At 47.0% G+C, this 14580-nt stretch overlaps 1 protein-coding gene across 1 annotated transcript in view; it reads right to left on the bottom strand.

Annotated features, from left to right (window-relative positions):
- LRIG1 (leucine rich repeats and immunoglobulin like domains 1) overlaps positions 1 to 10329 on the bottom strand; it is a 120313-nt gene extending 109984 nt beyond the window's left edge. The window contains exon 1 of the mRNA XM_082848820.1: positions 9542 to 10329. Coding sequence (XP_082704946.1) covers positions 9542 to 9771 — 230 coding nt within the window. The 5' untranslated portion in view covers positions 9772 to 10329. The remainder of the gene's footprint in view (positions 1 to 9541) is intronic.
- Positions 10330 to 14580: the final 4251 nt, after the last annotated feature.

Below are 14580 nucleotides of genomic sequence, written 5' to 3'. Positions count from 1 at the left end.
CATTCTTTAAATGTATAGCTTACCACAATTCCCTTTGGAAAAAACAGACTCAAAATAAATGCTGATCTTTTTTCCCCAAGGCTGTCCAAGTTCACATTTCTTTAAACCACCCCACAGTGAATGAAATGAAATTGAAATTTTCTCAAAAAATACTTATATCTTCATTTTTAAAAACCTATACATTTACAGATGAAGTGATATGCTTGGATCTGTTTCCAAATGGAAGGGGACAAGTGTATTAAGGCATAGCTCAAACAAGAGGAGCCATTGTCATCAAGAAGAACACAAATAAAAAAAGCTGGAGAGGGTGTGGAGCAAAGGGAACCCTGGTGCACTGCTGGTGGGAATGTAAACTGGTGCAGCCACTGTGGAAAACAGTACGTAGGCACCTCAAAAAACTAAGAATAGAATTACGACCCAGCAACCCCACTCCTGGGTATGTATCCGAAAGAACAAAAAGACTAATTCAAAAAGATACATGCACCCCAATGTTCACAGCAGTATTACTTAAACTGCCAACATGCGGAAACAACCTAAGTGCCCATCAATAGATGAATGGATAAAGAAGATGTGATACACACACACACACACACACACACACACACACACACACACACACACACAGGAATACTATTCAGCAACAAAAAAGAACGAAATTCGCCATTTGCAGCAACGTGGATGGACTTGGAGGGCATTATGCTCAGTGAAATAAGTCAGACAGAGAAAGACAAATACTGTATGATATCACTTACATGTGGAATCTAAAAAATACAACAAACTAAGGAATATAACAAAAAAGCAGCAGACTCAGAGAACAAACTAGCAGTTACCAGTTGGCGGGGGGACAATATACGGGGTGGGGGAATGAGAGGTACAAACTACTGGGTACAAGATAGGCTCAAGGATGTATTGTACAACTCAGGGATTATAGCCAATATTTCACAATAACTGTAAATGGAAAGTAACTTTTAAAAACTTTATAAAAAATTTAATAAAAAGGAGCTATAAGCGGCTATTTGTTGACACTGGGGGATGGTACATAAAATGCGTTACATTATTCTGTCCACTTGTGTAGATGCCTGTAATCTCCCTAATAAAAAGGTAAGAAAAAACACCCTATACCAACATAAGTGACTTAGTTTTTTAAGTTCTTGGCTGCATATCTAATGTTCCATTAATTCAGAATTTTTTTCTTTTTAAATCAGACTTTTCAGATCTTCCCCTCACTAGAAAGAGAAGCTGTGGGACTTCCCTGGTGGCACAGTGGTTAATAATCTGCCTGCCAATGCAAGGGACACGGTTTTGAGCCCTGGTCTGGGAAGATCCTACATGTCGGGAGCAACAACTACTGAACCCGTGCACCTACAGCCCACGCTCCGCAACAAAGAGAAGCCACTGAAATGAGAAGCCCATACACCACAAAGAAGAGCAGTCCCCGCTTGCCACAACTAGAGAAAACCCAGGCGCAGCAAGAGAAGACCCAATGCAGCCAAAAATAAATAATGAGGGGGGAGATGAGGGGGGGAGGAGGGGAGGGGAGGGGAGGGGAGGGGGAGGGGGAGGGGGAGGGGGAGGGGGAGGGGAGGGGGAGGGGGAGGGGAGGGGGAGGGGAGGGGGAGGGGGAGGGGAGGGGGAGGGGGAACTGCCAGTTAGTGAATAGCTGTCACTCCCCAGGCAGAGCCCCGTGTGTCACTGTCTTTTCATCCAGCCCAAAGTGCCACTGCTGGGGGTACAAATGCTTTCAAACGAAGAGCAAGGCCACTACAAAATTTGGAACTAAAGTGAGATTATCCATTCTCCAGTTCTAAAGTGCTCAATTCTTCTCATTGTATCTAACAGGCTATCATCAAGTAGGGTAGTCCAGCGAGAAAGAATTTATCAGTGCAACGTATGCCCTGGCCAAGATAAGCGCCACATTACTTGAATGGCAAATTATAAACTGGTGGAAGGAGCAAAGGACAGGAAGTGAGGAAGTGGAGGTGGGGGAGGGTGACACTTTGTAAATGCTGTATAAAGGAGTCTTAGAAGATGAAGTTGTGTGATTTGTTTTTAATCAGCAAAAAAAAACCCTCCATTATCTTGTTTCCTAGCATTTAGGCAACTCTACTGCAGGGCAAACCCTCACCCATTCCATTCATTTTCTTCCTAATAATAAGACAACTTGAGAAAAAAAATATTTGCAGATCATAAAAGATTACAGACCTGGGCACCATAAAAGTTTAAAGAATAATCAATGCAAAGTGCTTAAAAAGAGACAGGCCATGCTTTCTTTAAACTCTCTGAATGCCACCTTTTGCCAAAATAAACTGAACAAGCAGTGATTGGAACCTGCATCCTGGTTCATAAGGAAACCAAGATGTATTAGGACTTGCAGAGATGAACGGATTGGTTGTCCACACAATGGGCTTTACCGGTTATGCTAGATTAAATAGTAATAAAGACGCAAACAATCGTAGCCGTTCATGTGGGCAAGGCTGTGAATCATGGCCATTCACGGGGGAAGGGATGCAGGTACAGGTGCATGAGCAAAAGCAAATGGCTTTTCAGGTGGCATCCTTGCCAGATTCCTCAGATGACCCTGTGCTCACTGCCCGTGTCCCCTACAAAGTTACTGTACAATGGCAAACAAACCAAAACAAACGAAAAATGTCAGAGCTCTCCAGCTCTCTGCACACAACCCCACAATCATCTCCCCTCACACCTCCTCCCCCAAACATTTCCAAAGAGAAGTGGGTACAGCGCAGGATTCAGCCGGCCCCAGCCTGCAACCTAACCCTTGATTGGAAGAGCACATCTGCATGTTTCCAAGCAACTGACAGAGCATCTCATAGGGCTCAGTTTCAATGAAACCCTGGGAAATAATAGGATAAAATTATTAGTTTAAGGGCCTCTCACTTCCCGGCCTCCTTCCCATACCCCACCTCCCAGAAGGGTAATGTTCAGTAGACAGAAGTATTTGCACAACTGGAATACATTTATAAACCACCTCAATCATTTTTGCTAATTGCATAATTCATATAATTTTTTGCAACTGTTCATAGCTTCCCCCCTGAATTTGTCTGAGCTTCCCAAGGGCACATAAAGTTTCACTCTATACATACCACCAAAAACTTCACGGCAGAAGGCTGTTTGGGTTGTGAGCCCTGCCACCTGCTTACGCCAAAAGAGATCTTCATTATCAGAAAAGTAAACTTTTCCCAGGAAGCCTCTGTCACCAGGAACTCTGACTTGGAGAGACTTGCCATGAGAGGATGCAAAACGTGAGTTACTGGGGCCTCAGCCTGAGGTGACTGATTCACGCTGGACTGGGCTGAATACACGTGTCACCTAACTTAGTCTTCACAGCAGCTTAAGATAGAATATTATGATCCCCTTTTTAGAGACAAAGGGAAGAGGTTCGCCACAAATCACACACACAGCTGTGGGGTGGTGGAGCCAGGAATGGACCCTAGAAATAATTTCCAATCTCTTCATCACTATTCCCTAGTGAATGGTGAGCACTGGGTGTGACCAGCAGGGATGAGGCATCCAAATAATTAACAGAGTAAGAGTGAAGGAAAGCTTTGCCCTCACCGGCTCTTTTCCCCATCAATAACCCAACCCAAGACCCAGGGTGCAATCGGGCATCAAATGCCCACCCAGAGGACAAAGAGAACACCTGAAGGCAGGACATGAAAAGCACGAAACCCAGGGAAATAGGGAAGCAGCTTTTTTAAAAAAAGAGCGACTTTTATAAGCAGACTGGGTTTATAGCTTGCGTTTCAGAAGATTATGCGTAAAGTACTTATATTGAAACCACACGTAAACTATTAAATTATATAAACATACTAGTATAGTATGTTTATACTAAAGCATAAAGCCTTTGGCTAAGAAAAATTCATAAGCATGCCCCCACCAAAAAAAAAAGCCCATAAAAAAACAAAGCCAGGGTACAAATTGGCAACTTTCAGTTAGACCACAGACAAATCACAATATTCATTTTTTCTGTAATCCTGATTTAACTATTAATTTTGCTTCATGGCAACAATCGTCTATCAGGTTCTTCAGTAGAAAATTTCTCAGGCTTAGTCCTACAGTTGGCCAATTATTAGGTAAGTCTGGACTACTATTCTAAACCCTGCAGTTATACAGAAAAAAATAACTCCAAGAGGGTTAACTATTGTGAAAATTTTAACCTCTGGTCTTCAAAGTCCTACTTCTTTCCGTGAGGACATAAAAACAGATCTGAGTTTCTGACGGATTCCTACACTTTAATGGGCAGAAGACAGCCACATTACTGACAGACACCATGAACTGAAGCCGGGAGGTAGATGGAATGGACCCACAGGTTCAATGCCATGCTTAAGTCATTAAAAAACCCCGCTAACGGTTCCTAAATTCGCCACCTGCCAGGGAACATTGGAGATTTTTAGATACTTCCCCTCCTCTGCCTGGGGACTTTCCTCCCACCTCTCCTCCCTCCTGTCTCAAGACAATGCCTTCAGCCTTTGAAACTGCATCCATTGTAAACAGCTCTGAATATTAACACAGCCCAGAGCCCTGCTCTAAAAGACCCCCAGGGTTTCAAGTTGCAGTTGCTGAGGAGGGGGAAGGTCCCCAATGAGTTAATATCACCAAACTCATTCACAAGTCGTTGAAAATCAGGCCTGCTCATGAAACTTGAAGTCTTTCAACTTATGGGGTACGTCAGAGGAATCCCTTTGAGTTTTAAGCCAACGACCTTGGTACCACAAACATCCTTGATTCAATTCTACGAATCCCTTTCCCAGATTTCCCTCTCTGGTGTCACTTTTAAAATAACCAATGGCTATTTTAAACAACCTCCTTTCCCGGATAACAGACCTTCCGGGCTACAGCAGGTGCACAGAACTGGGCCGGGGGCATTGTTAAGTCACACAAAACCCTAGTAGCTCTCTCGCATTCCTGTCCACTCTGAAAGAGAAGATGCTGAAAAGCCTTTGCACCAGGGAGACACCTCTGCAGAATGGGGGAGAGGCCCTTTCATTGTGAGCGTGGTGTTTGAGGGAGAGAAAAAGGTCAGCCAGAGGCCATCCCAACGTGCTCAGGGAAGGCTGCGTGGGGAACTCAGGCCAAGGCATTAACACGGCAGGGAGAGAAACTTGCGGCCCCTGGAGCAGGGCTGGCGGGCCCGCGCATCCGGACATCCACTGGGAACCAGCTCTCATTACTCTGCACAGAATCGTCATCTTTCTGGAGATGAAGAATTACTGCTGACAATACATTCAAAAGTCCAAAGGTTGGGAAATCCGGTGACCCAGTGTAATTCCGGAAAAGGAAAGCACGCTTTTTAACACAGTCCCTTGGAAAGGAGGAGCAAGAACAGCCCCGACGTACCCTAAAGGCAAGAGGCACCATGGGCCAACACAGTTCATTTGTATTGGGCCCTGGGGGTCTCCCGGCACTTCCTAATTTCACAGTCCTCAAAAATTAGATTTTACGGCCATAATTTCATATCAGAGGGACTTAAATCCTGTCCCTTAAAAAGGCAACCAATTTCATTTCCCAGACTTCCACTTAACTCAAAAAAAGTGTCAGAAAACTCTTAACAGATAAGTGCTCCATCATGCAGGGGAATTGAGGCCAGGCTTGTGACACTTGTTGCAAAGAAAAGGACTCTGAGCTCAGACTAAAGCTGCCCAAAACTTTAAAAGCACTTGCACTTTTCAGATTTTCTCTCTGCCCATTACCCTGTGTTCGAAAGGGTCCCTATTCAGAAAAACGCTTTGCCCACCCCCACCAATCGGAAGATGCTCATGGTCTGCTGAGTTCTTCTTAAGTGATACAGAGACTCAAAGAGGAAAATGGGCAGAAGAGAAGACCTCGGGGTAATCCAGACAAGAATCTACTTCTTAAAAACACACACACACACACACAAGAATCTCAGCTTAGGTTCTGGAACAATTTGGTCATCTGCACTTTAAATCTAATTTGCATAAACAGGATGGAAAATATTTTCCAAACCCTTAATTCACAACACCCCAACACCTGGGCCTTCCAGCACAGCTGTAAAATTTGAAAGACAAAGGCCCTCTATGCTTCCCAACTACAATGGCAACCACCAAGGGACCTGCGTTTATTTTCTAATGTAATCATAAGCACCACTTTGGTGCCCAAACCAACAGAGGTTCTATTAAGTCACCCAGGTTCGGTACTGCAAACACGAAGGGAGACAAAATACAAAGAGACCCAAATCAATACAGTTGTCTTAATGTGACTCAGAATAACCACACTCGGTGACCTTTAAGGGATGTCCTTGCTTCCGAATGCCATGTCATCTTCCTTCCACACTGAGGAGAATCATTTGTTCCTCCTCCAAGGGCCTGCCTGCCTTCCTATCACAATCCCATTAGGCCATCATTGAGCTAGCTGCCAGACCCTGTAAGCAAGCAATACTGTGCTCAACTTCATGCCACAGACAAGAGTCTAAGGTACATTGCGTTTAACGCGTCTTAAACAGCTTCTGAAGCCATGCTCTCCAAAATAATTTCAAAGAAAGCAAACATCTGAGTTCTAAGAAGTTCAACTTCTTCTAAGGTTCTGGGAAGTTGGAATAGGGAGTGGCAGTGCTGGGAGCTATTTATGAATGTGCTGGTTGGACAAGGCCAATCGCACCTACGTAATGGGACGGCAAACTCAAGTAATGGCTCAACTACTACAACTATAAGTTATTGTGTTGAATAAGTTATCCTCAGGCCCTGGGAATGAACGTATTTTCCTTTCTCCCAGCGCCATTCCAGTTCTGCTATTCAAACCGCATTTACATCCACTAGTAAAGAGTTTTACTTTCCTTATGCGGGGCTTAGGAGCAACTCCAAAATTAGATGCACTGTTTACAAAAGCAAAAAAAAAAAAAAAAAAAAAAAAAAAATTCCATAAAGCCACAGGTCCCCTTCTATCTCAAACCCACAGCCTGAAATTGTTTGAACTAGCTGCAGTAAATCTAGTTCATGGGGTTATAAACTAGCTCAAAGCATTTTCTAGACACAATGGACTCGGAGGGTGTAAACGTGGTGAAACTATAAGGTATTTTATTATATTATAGACAGAGACTTTCTCCCCTAAAGTCTTACTGAATCATAGCCAGGAATATAAAAGATATAAATATCCTGATGCAAAATTTAGACTAAGACTAATGACTTAAATGGAGAAATCTGAAGTCTAGGGAAAAATAAAAACACATTTGCTTGCTTTTTCTTTAATCAGAAAAAAAAAAAAACTTCACAAACATTTTTCAAAGGATATACATTCTGTACTGAATACCACATTGCCACATACTAACCAGAAGCCATACTACTCATATCTTAAAATCGAATCCGTTAACACCATCATCAGTATAATCAAGCCTAACTGAAGCTCAAAACAGCCAGTTTGGTATTTACTAATCATCAACTGTGTGAGGAAAAGAGAAAAGACTGCAATTTTAAAGGTATTTATGACTTGTGAAATGTCACTCCTTAGGCAGACAGAAAGCCCTCCAAACAACCAGTAGTTTTGCTCCAGAAATTAAAGGGCAAGGCAAAGTGGATCTTGTGGCCACAGGAAAGTGAAAACAGAGGACACCCTGTCCTCTCCAGGAAGCCACCACTTCTGAACTAAGTGCCTTCCCCACGATGCCACTGACACCTGGCATTGGGAGTCAGTCTTCCAACAGGTGAACACCTAAGATGTTAGTCTGATCCCACCCACGTGATTTAACTTTTTAAAAAACTAAGAGTATGTAAAGGAAAACCCACAATACCCAAGACGACCACAACTAAATACAATACTACCTAATGACAACGCTGGGCTCTATCCCCCACTACCTTACACAGCCACCACCTGTGTTAAAACCCACACCTTGATCACTGGTCTTCCCTAAGGGAATTCCAAAGAAACAGCAGAATACTGAAGAGAAATCCTACACATAAGTCAACGGTCCAGTTGCAGAACTCTGTAGGACTGATCACTAGTGACCCATGTGCAGCGTGGTCCAAGTTAAAGATCTGTGCCCCGCTCTCAAAGGTACAGGATCTTCACGTCAGAAAGGAATTAACTTCCCTTCTTTCCCTTCACGGCAACCAGATTCCCAGACCACATGTTCTTAGATCAAGCCACAGGTGTTGGTTAAAACCGGTGTCACCAGTTTTCTTTCTCTTTTTTGAACAGTGAATGTCCCGCCTGAGGTTACTACTGTGCCTCTTCTATATTCTAGGAAAGATGTCCAATTATTCAACTGAAAAGCAGAACTATTCAACCTAGGCCTCTTCTGGAAGGTACTAACAGTTCTGCAGAGATGTTAATTACTGATAACTGGACAGCATTTTGACTCATGGACTAGATTTGTCAGAAATTTTTAAAGCCTATGACATTCTACCATGTTTACAGAAATCTAATGTGGTGGTGGTGTTGTTTTCCTGCCAAACCTCCTGTAAGAAGTGTCCCACCAAGTCCGGATAGGCCAAAATCCGGAGAGCACAGAAAAGAGCCTCTTGCGGGTAAAACACACTCTGCTTAAATCAACCCAGAGTCTGGCACTCTCTTCCAAAGTAGCAATACTCCAAAACTAATTTGCACCATTTATAGAGGAGAAATGCTAGAGGATGGGCCCCACTCCACTGGATCGTCAAGCCCAATGGGTCCCCTAGGGAACAGACAGGAAGGGTCTGGAACACAGTTCCCTAAAATGCCAACCACGTGGAAAAGGACCAACTTCCAGCAGTCACAGATCTCCAGGAACTCTCAAAGCCCGATAACTCAGGGGGTCCTCCAGGGAAGGACTCAGAGGATGTCCTTCTGCCCCGGGCCTGAGCCAAGTCGGGCCACCAAGGTCCCGGGGAGATGAGGAGGCGGCTACACACACTCTCACTAATAAATAATGTAAATGGAAGACTGGAGGCAAAAGTCACCTTCATTCATTACCCACTGGAGGGCCAAGCAGCTCAGACAACAGAGAGTTGGGTTACAGAAGGGAAAAAAAGAAACACCCGGGGACCCCCATACAGACTTCCTCACTCTCTCCCCTCCAGATGTTTCCCACTCTCCACCCACAGACATACAGCCTCACCTCCTGACTCTTTACTCACATTCTCTTACCTCCAGAATCCCACCCACTCACCAACTCCCAGATGGCCTTCAGGAGCCACGCTCACTCACCTCCAGACCCCCACGACACTTTCTTCTCCTCCAGAACCTCAAGACCCACACTCGCTCACCTTCATACCCCATGTCCCACGCTCGATCACATCCTTCCCCCCACGAGGTACACTTTCCTCCTCCAGATCCCCAAGACTCACGCTCGCGCACATCCAGATCCTCACGAGACGCACGCTTTTCCCATCCCGACTTCTTCGCACGCACGCCCTCTCTCCTCCGGACCCCCAAGGACCACCACTACGATCCCACGCGAACAGTTTTCCCGCTTATTCAACTTCACATACAAGCAACTCAATCCGCACCCCTTTCCCGGGGAAACACCCCTGCCGCCCCGTCCCCAAGTGACAGCGTCCCGGGGCGCGGGGAGGACGGAAAGGGCGGCACTCACAGGCTCCGCGTCCAGACGGGCAGGTCCCCGGGCAGCGCCGCCAGCCCGCGCCCGCCGCAGTCCAGCGAGTCCCCAGCGCAAGTGCAGGCGGCAGCGCAGGGCGCCCGCGGGCCGGCCGCGGCCGATGCGGGCTCCAGCCGAAGTAGCACCAGCAGCAGCAGCAGCCAGTGGAGGAGAAGACAAGGCGAGCGGCGCGGGGCCCCGAGCGCTCGCCGGACCGGCCGCGCCATCTTGTCTGGAGCGCGCAGCGAACTCCCGGCGTTGGGGCTGCGAGGTCCGGGTCGACCGCAGGCGCGGGCGGGCCAGCGGGGGCTCCGCTCAGCACTAGGCTCCGCGCCGGGACATGGCCGCCGGCACAAGTTCTCTCTGCGGCGGCGACTCCGGCGTTCAGCGGGCCCCCGGTGCCCGAGCCGCTCCGCAGCGCCCGGAGGGGGCCGCGAACCCCGCGCCCATCCGGGCCGACGGGCCCGTGCCCGCTGCGAACGCCACGGATCCGGGCAAAGGGTGCTTGGCCGGCACTCCTCGTTCTCCCGCCGCGCCCCTGGCCGGGCTTCGGAGTCCCCGTGCACGCCAAGTGCCGCCGCCGCTGCGAGGAAGGCGCTCAGGCTCGCCGCCGGAGCTCTGCGCCCGTGGGCATCTTCCTCGCCGCTACGAGCGTCCAGCTGCAGACTCCGGGCTGGACGGCGCGGCCAACCCCGCACTGCTCCAAAGACCCGGTGCGCCTCGCTGTCCCAGCGCCGAAGACAGAGCGCGCGCACGCAGTTCCGGGCTCCGCACGGCTCCTCTGCTCTGCGAGAACCCCGCACACTTCGCAACCGAACAATCAACCGCTAGCAGCTCGCCTCCCCGGGGCGCAGCCCCGGCCGATCCCCGAGGCTCCGCCCCCGGCCGCTAGCCCTCGCACACCCCCTGGGCTTCTTGCCCCGCGGCCTCCAGCCGGCCCACGTTGGAGGCTTTGCAACAGCGCCCCGCCCCGCCCCCCACCTGCTGCTCATTGGCTGACGGGGTCCACGGCGGCCAGCTTGGACGCCCATTGGAGCTCTCGCCATGATCCCGCCCCTCCTGCCTCTCGGGCCACCCCGCCCCACTCTCTTTTCCCACCCAAGGTGTGAAGGGCGGGGGACTGGGAGGAGAAAGGGAGAGACGGCCTCCGGCTCTTAAAGGGGACGTGCTGACTGATGATGGAGAAGGGGGATGCGCACTGGGGAGAGGAGGAATAAAGGTATTCCCTCTGCGTTTAATGGAGGGAAGAACGTTGGTAAAGAGGGTAAAGCCCCCGCTTTGGAGCGGTCCGGGCTCAAAGTTTCTTCCCTCCTTCCCAGACTGCAAACAGGGCCAGCGATTGACAGCAAGTTTACACACCCATTTTCCAGATGCCCACTAGGAGCAAAGATGCAGATTTAAAACTTCACTAATTTCCTACTGATGGGGGCATCTTTAGTTATTTTATTACGGGTGGCCGCCTTCCTCTCTCACAACCTGGAGCTCTTCTCGGCTCGTGACTTGTTTTTGACCTCTTAAATCCAGCAATATGTCCTCGATTACCAAAATGAATGTGTACTGCATGCAGAAACCGAATCTCAAAGGTGTACACAGTCCCACCCCCACCTCCGCCCTGGTGAATCGAAGGGTACTCCTGGAAACACTCCAGCCTTCGACAAAGGGGTTGCTTTGTTTGTTTAAATCAGAGCGTTTTAAAGCCAGTTTTCAAGAAGCAGTACATCGAGTACTCCTCAGAGACAGAGTAAAAAGGCAACTAGTAATTGTTACAAAGCTACTAACTTTGGCTCCTACTGATCCGAACATAGTAACCAAGTGTTAGGACAGTGTACTGAAACAGTAAAGCAGGCGCTGCGCGGGGACACACACACACACACACACACACACACACACACACACTGCAAAAGTTAAAAGACTAGCACAGTAAGATATATAGCTGCTCCTATCCGCGTTTGGGTTTGCTGGTGTCTCATGCCCCTTCCCAAGAGTATGCAAGTCTCTAACATAACTGAACACATTGTCAGGAAAATTAAGCAAGTCATGTCTGTTGAAAAACATCTGTGCCAGCAAATGAAATCTGACTTCTGTGTTACAGAAACGAAAGGGAGATGTTCCTCTGAAAGAAAAAAAAAAAATTTTAAGGGTTTTGTCCCATTTTTGACACATTCTAAGGGGTTGCTTTAATTGAGATGTTAAAATTTCCCTCAGTCATGAGAGCACCTCTTTTCTTTAACCAAAATTGGGTTTGGGCTTGGTAGCCAAGGGGTTGCTGGTTTCCTTTCTTTTTGCTCCCTCCTTCCCCTCTTTATCCCCCTCCCACTTCTGATTTATTATGCTGTCAACTACTGGTCCCTCATTTTTTCCTTCCTTCCTCCCTTCCTCCCTTCCCCCACCCTCCACATGATCTCAGTAGTAATGCCCAATACAATGCTCAAATATGTGTGTAAATCAATCCAAATGTGATTCCCAAGAAACATTATCAGAAAAAGGCTGCGCCTGACCCATTCTACCTAGGGCTTTAACCAGCTTTTATGTTTCACGTGTGATCCACATTAAACATATACCTTCCACCTGGACAAGAAGCAGTATATCTCTGTTATAATGCCTTTCGGTAAAATAATAGTAATAAGAGGAGGGATGGGATTTAAATGACCCCAAATTGGTGTAGTCTGCTATGTCAAGGTTTCTTAAATTTTTCAAGACCGAAGAACACAAAACAGTGATTTAATGCAAAATACCCACGAACATTTCTTTAAACGAAACTGTCAGACCTGCCTTGCCCCACCTCAGATGAAACAGCATTTGCAGCAGAAATAAAATGAACTCATTGAACCCCTTGAGATGTTGACCTAAAATTATCTTTCAGCTTTGTTCCATCATTGATATTGTAAAATGGAAATTTATTGTCAAATGTTTTTCCAAATGCTTGTGGGTGCACCTGTGAGATGCTTCCTTGGAGGATAGGAGGATAGGAGTTGAGAATCAGCAAGGTAAAGGTGTGCTCACAAATCTAAATCAGCCCCTGTGGTCTGGTTACCACGCAGCCAGAGAGAAGGATACCAAAACGCAGGAACACTTGCAGGGACTGGGCGCCTGAGCCTTGGCAGTTCCCCTTGTCTACAGCAGAGCATGAAGTCATGTCTGCTCCCCATACCATGTATGGAAGTTTGCCCATATACTAGCAACCTGCTTGTGACTGAAAGGAGAGTGTGGGCTTGGAGAGCTCAGGGGAGAATTCACCTGTGGCCACAACCTAAAATCGCGAAGACCTGAATGACAACAAGGGCAAGTTTCTAAGGGAGTCTCTGTCCCTGCTTATAAAAGAGCAAGTACTGGTCCATTCAGCACCAAGTGACAGTTGATTTGGGCATTCTGGGTCCTCATTTTCCTCCACTGCCATTTTCCCAATTTTAAAGAGTGACTTTTTCCTTAAAGGGGTCATCCAGGGAGTTTTCGGTTTTCCCATTCATTTTAATCTACCAGACACCAAACTCCAGGGGCCAGCATGGACTCAAATCCCCCTCAAAAATCACTGCAGGGCTCCCTCTTAAAAACAGAAGCTCTAGCAGTTAATCATCCTAAACCCACCGAAAGAGACAAACCCCAAATCTAAATAGCCCGAAATGACCAAGCAGGAGACAAGCAAATGACAAAATAACAAGAAGGCAGATTGATCACGTGGACTTTTTTTTTTAACACAAATTCCAGGGGACCGAATCATGGTGGTTTATGACAGTTCTAGGTGGTGATATTTGATGGTTTTAAAGAATGCTGAGATTCAGACATGCTTTCTGTGAGAAGAGAGTTTACACCATGTTCAGTACATGAAAAGACCACCAGGGCCGTATTCAGAAGACCTGGATTCTAGCCAAGCCTTTTTACCCATGAAACCTTTGCCCAGTTATTTCCTTTCTTTAAGCCTCAGTTTTCTCAAATGGAAAACAAGGAGAATGGTACTTCTGACCTGAGTACTAAGACAGTTAAGGAAGGATCCATTTTGATATAGGACCCGGGGGGCTTTATCAACTGTTTAGGGCGACATACATTGAAGGCTTATTTTTAAGGTATTATTGAATTTTAACTCTGAAAAAAATTGAGGGTCCAGGTACATACCATAGATGGGAAATCTTAGTAGGTGTTTTCAGCATAGAGGGTTTTTTCCCCCAGGCATGCCACAAAGGGTTAATAATTACCTATAAAACCCCTGAAGACTTGCAGGGTGATGACAGCCCTGCTTTGAGCCTGTTTTGTATCTCTCTTCCAAGGAAAATAAAGCTGTGTACTCATTAACTCCTTCCCCGTAATACTCCTGTCAGTGACAAGGATGGGTAGACAAGGTAACAGACGAAGCTTCCGAGTCCAGAGATGGAATATAAGAAGAGACAATTTGGAGATTTCTCTGTTCCCCATCCCAACATTTTCCCTTTGGTGGAGGTGGGGAGACGTATGCTTTATTGTGCAATCTCTGGCTACTGGAATATTGGTCACTGCCCAAACGGTGCCAGGCTGCAGTCACTGCACGTCCACAGCAAGAATGGCCGATGCCTGAAGCTCATCTGGGCCCCTGCCAGTGTCCCCTTCCATTCCTACAGAGCAGCATCAACCAGGGGCCCCAAACTACTAGAGTCTACCTTCTAACACAAACTAGACCCTGCATGCTTGTTCTTGCAATTTTAACTGGTTCACTGAAAGAATAAAGAAAAACTTTACGAAAGCTAGGAGCATTTCAAAATTCTGAGATTCTGGAGCGATGATCAGTGTAAGAGGCAGCCTCTTTGCTCCAATGATGAAGAGAAGGGTAATTACATCATCACCAGAAGCTGTGCCTCTCACTACCAATCTGCTGCCTTTCCAGTTATCACTTGGAGCCACACGTGAAAGAGGAGGGGGGCTGGAAATCAAAGTTTATGCTTTACTACCAGCAACTCAGAAGCAACACCTCAATGTATATAAAGAACAGCACATTGGGCTTCCCTGGTGGCACAGTGGTTGAGAGTCCGCCTGCCGATGCAGGGGACACGGGTTCGTGCCCCGGTCTG

This window comes from Leucopleurus acutus (assembly GCF_964270905.1).
Source record: "Leucopleurus acutus genome assembly, chromosome: 10".
NCBI lineage: Eukaryota > Metazoa > Chordata > Mammalia > Artiodactyla > Delphinidae > Leucopleurus > Leucopleurus acutus.
This window is presented reverse-complemented; position numbering and strand designations above follow the sequence as displayed.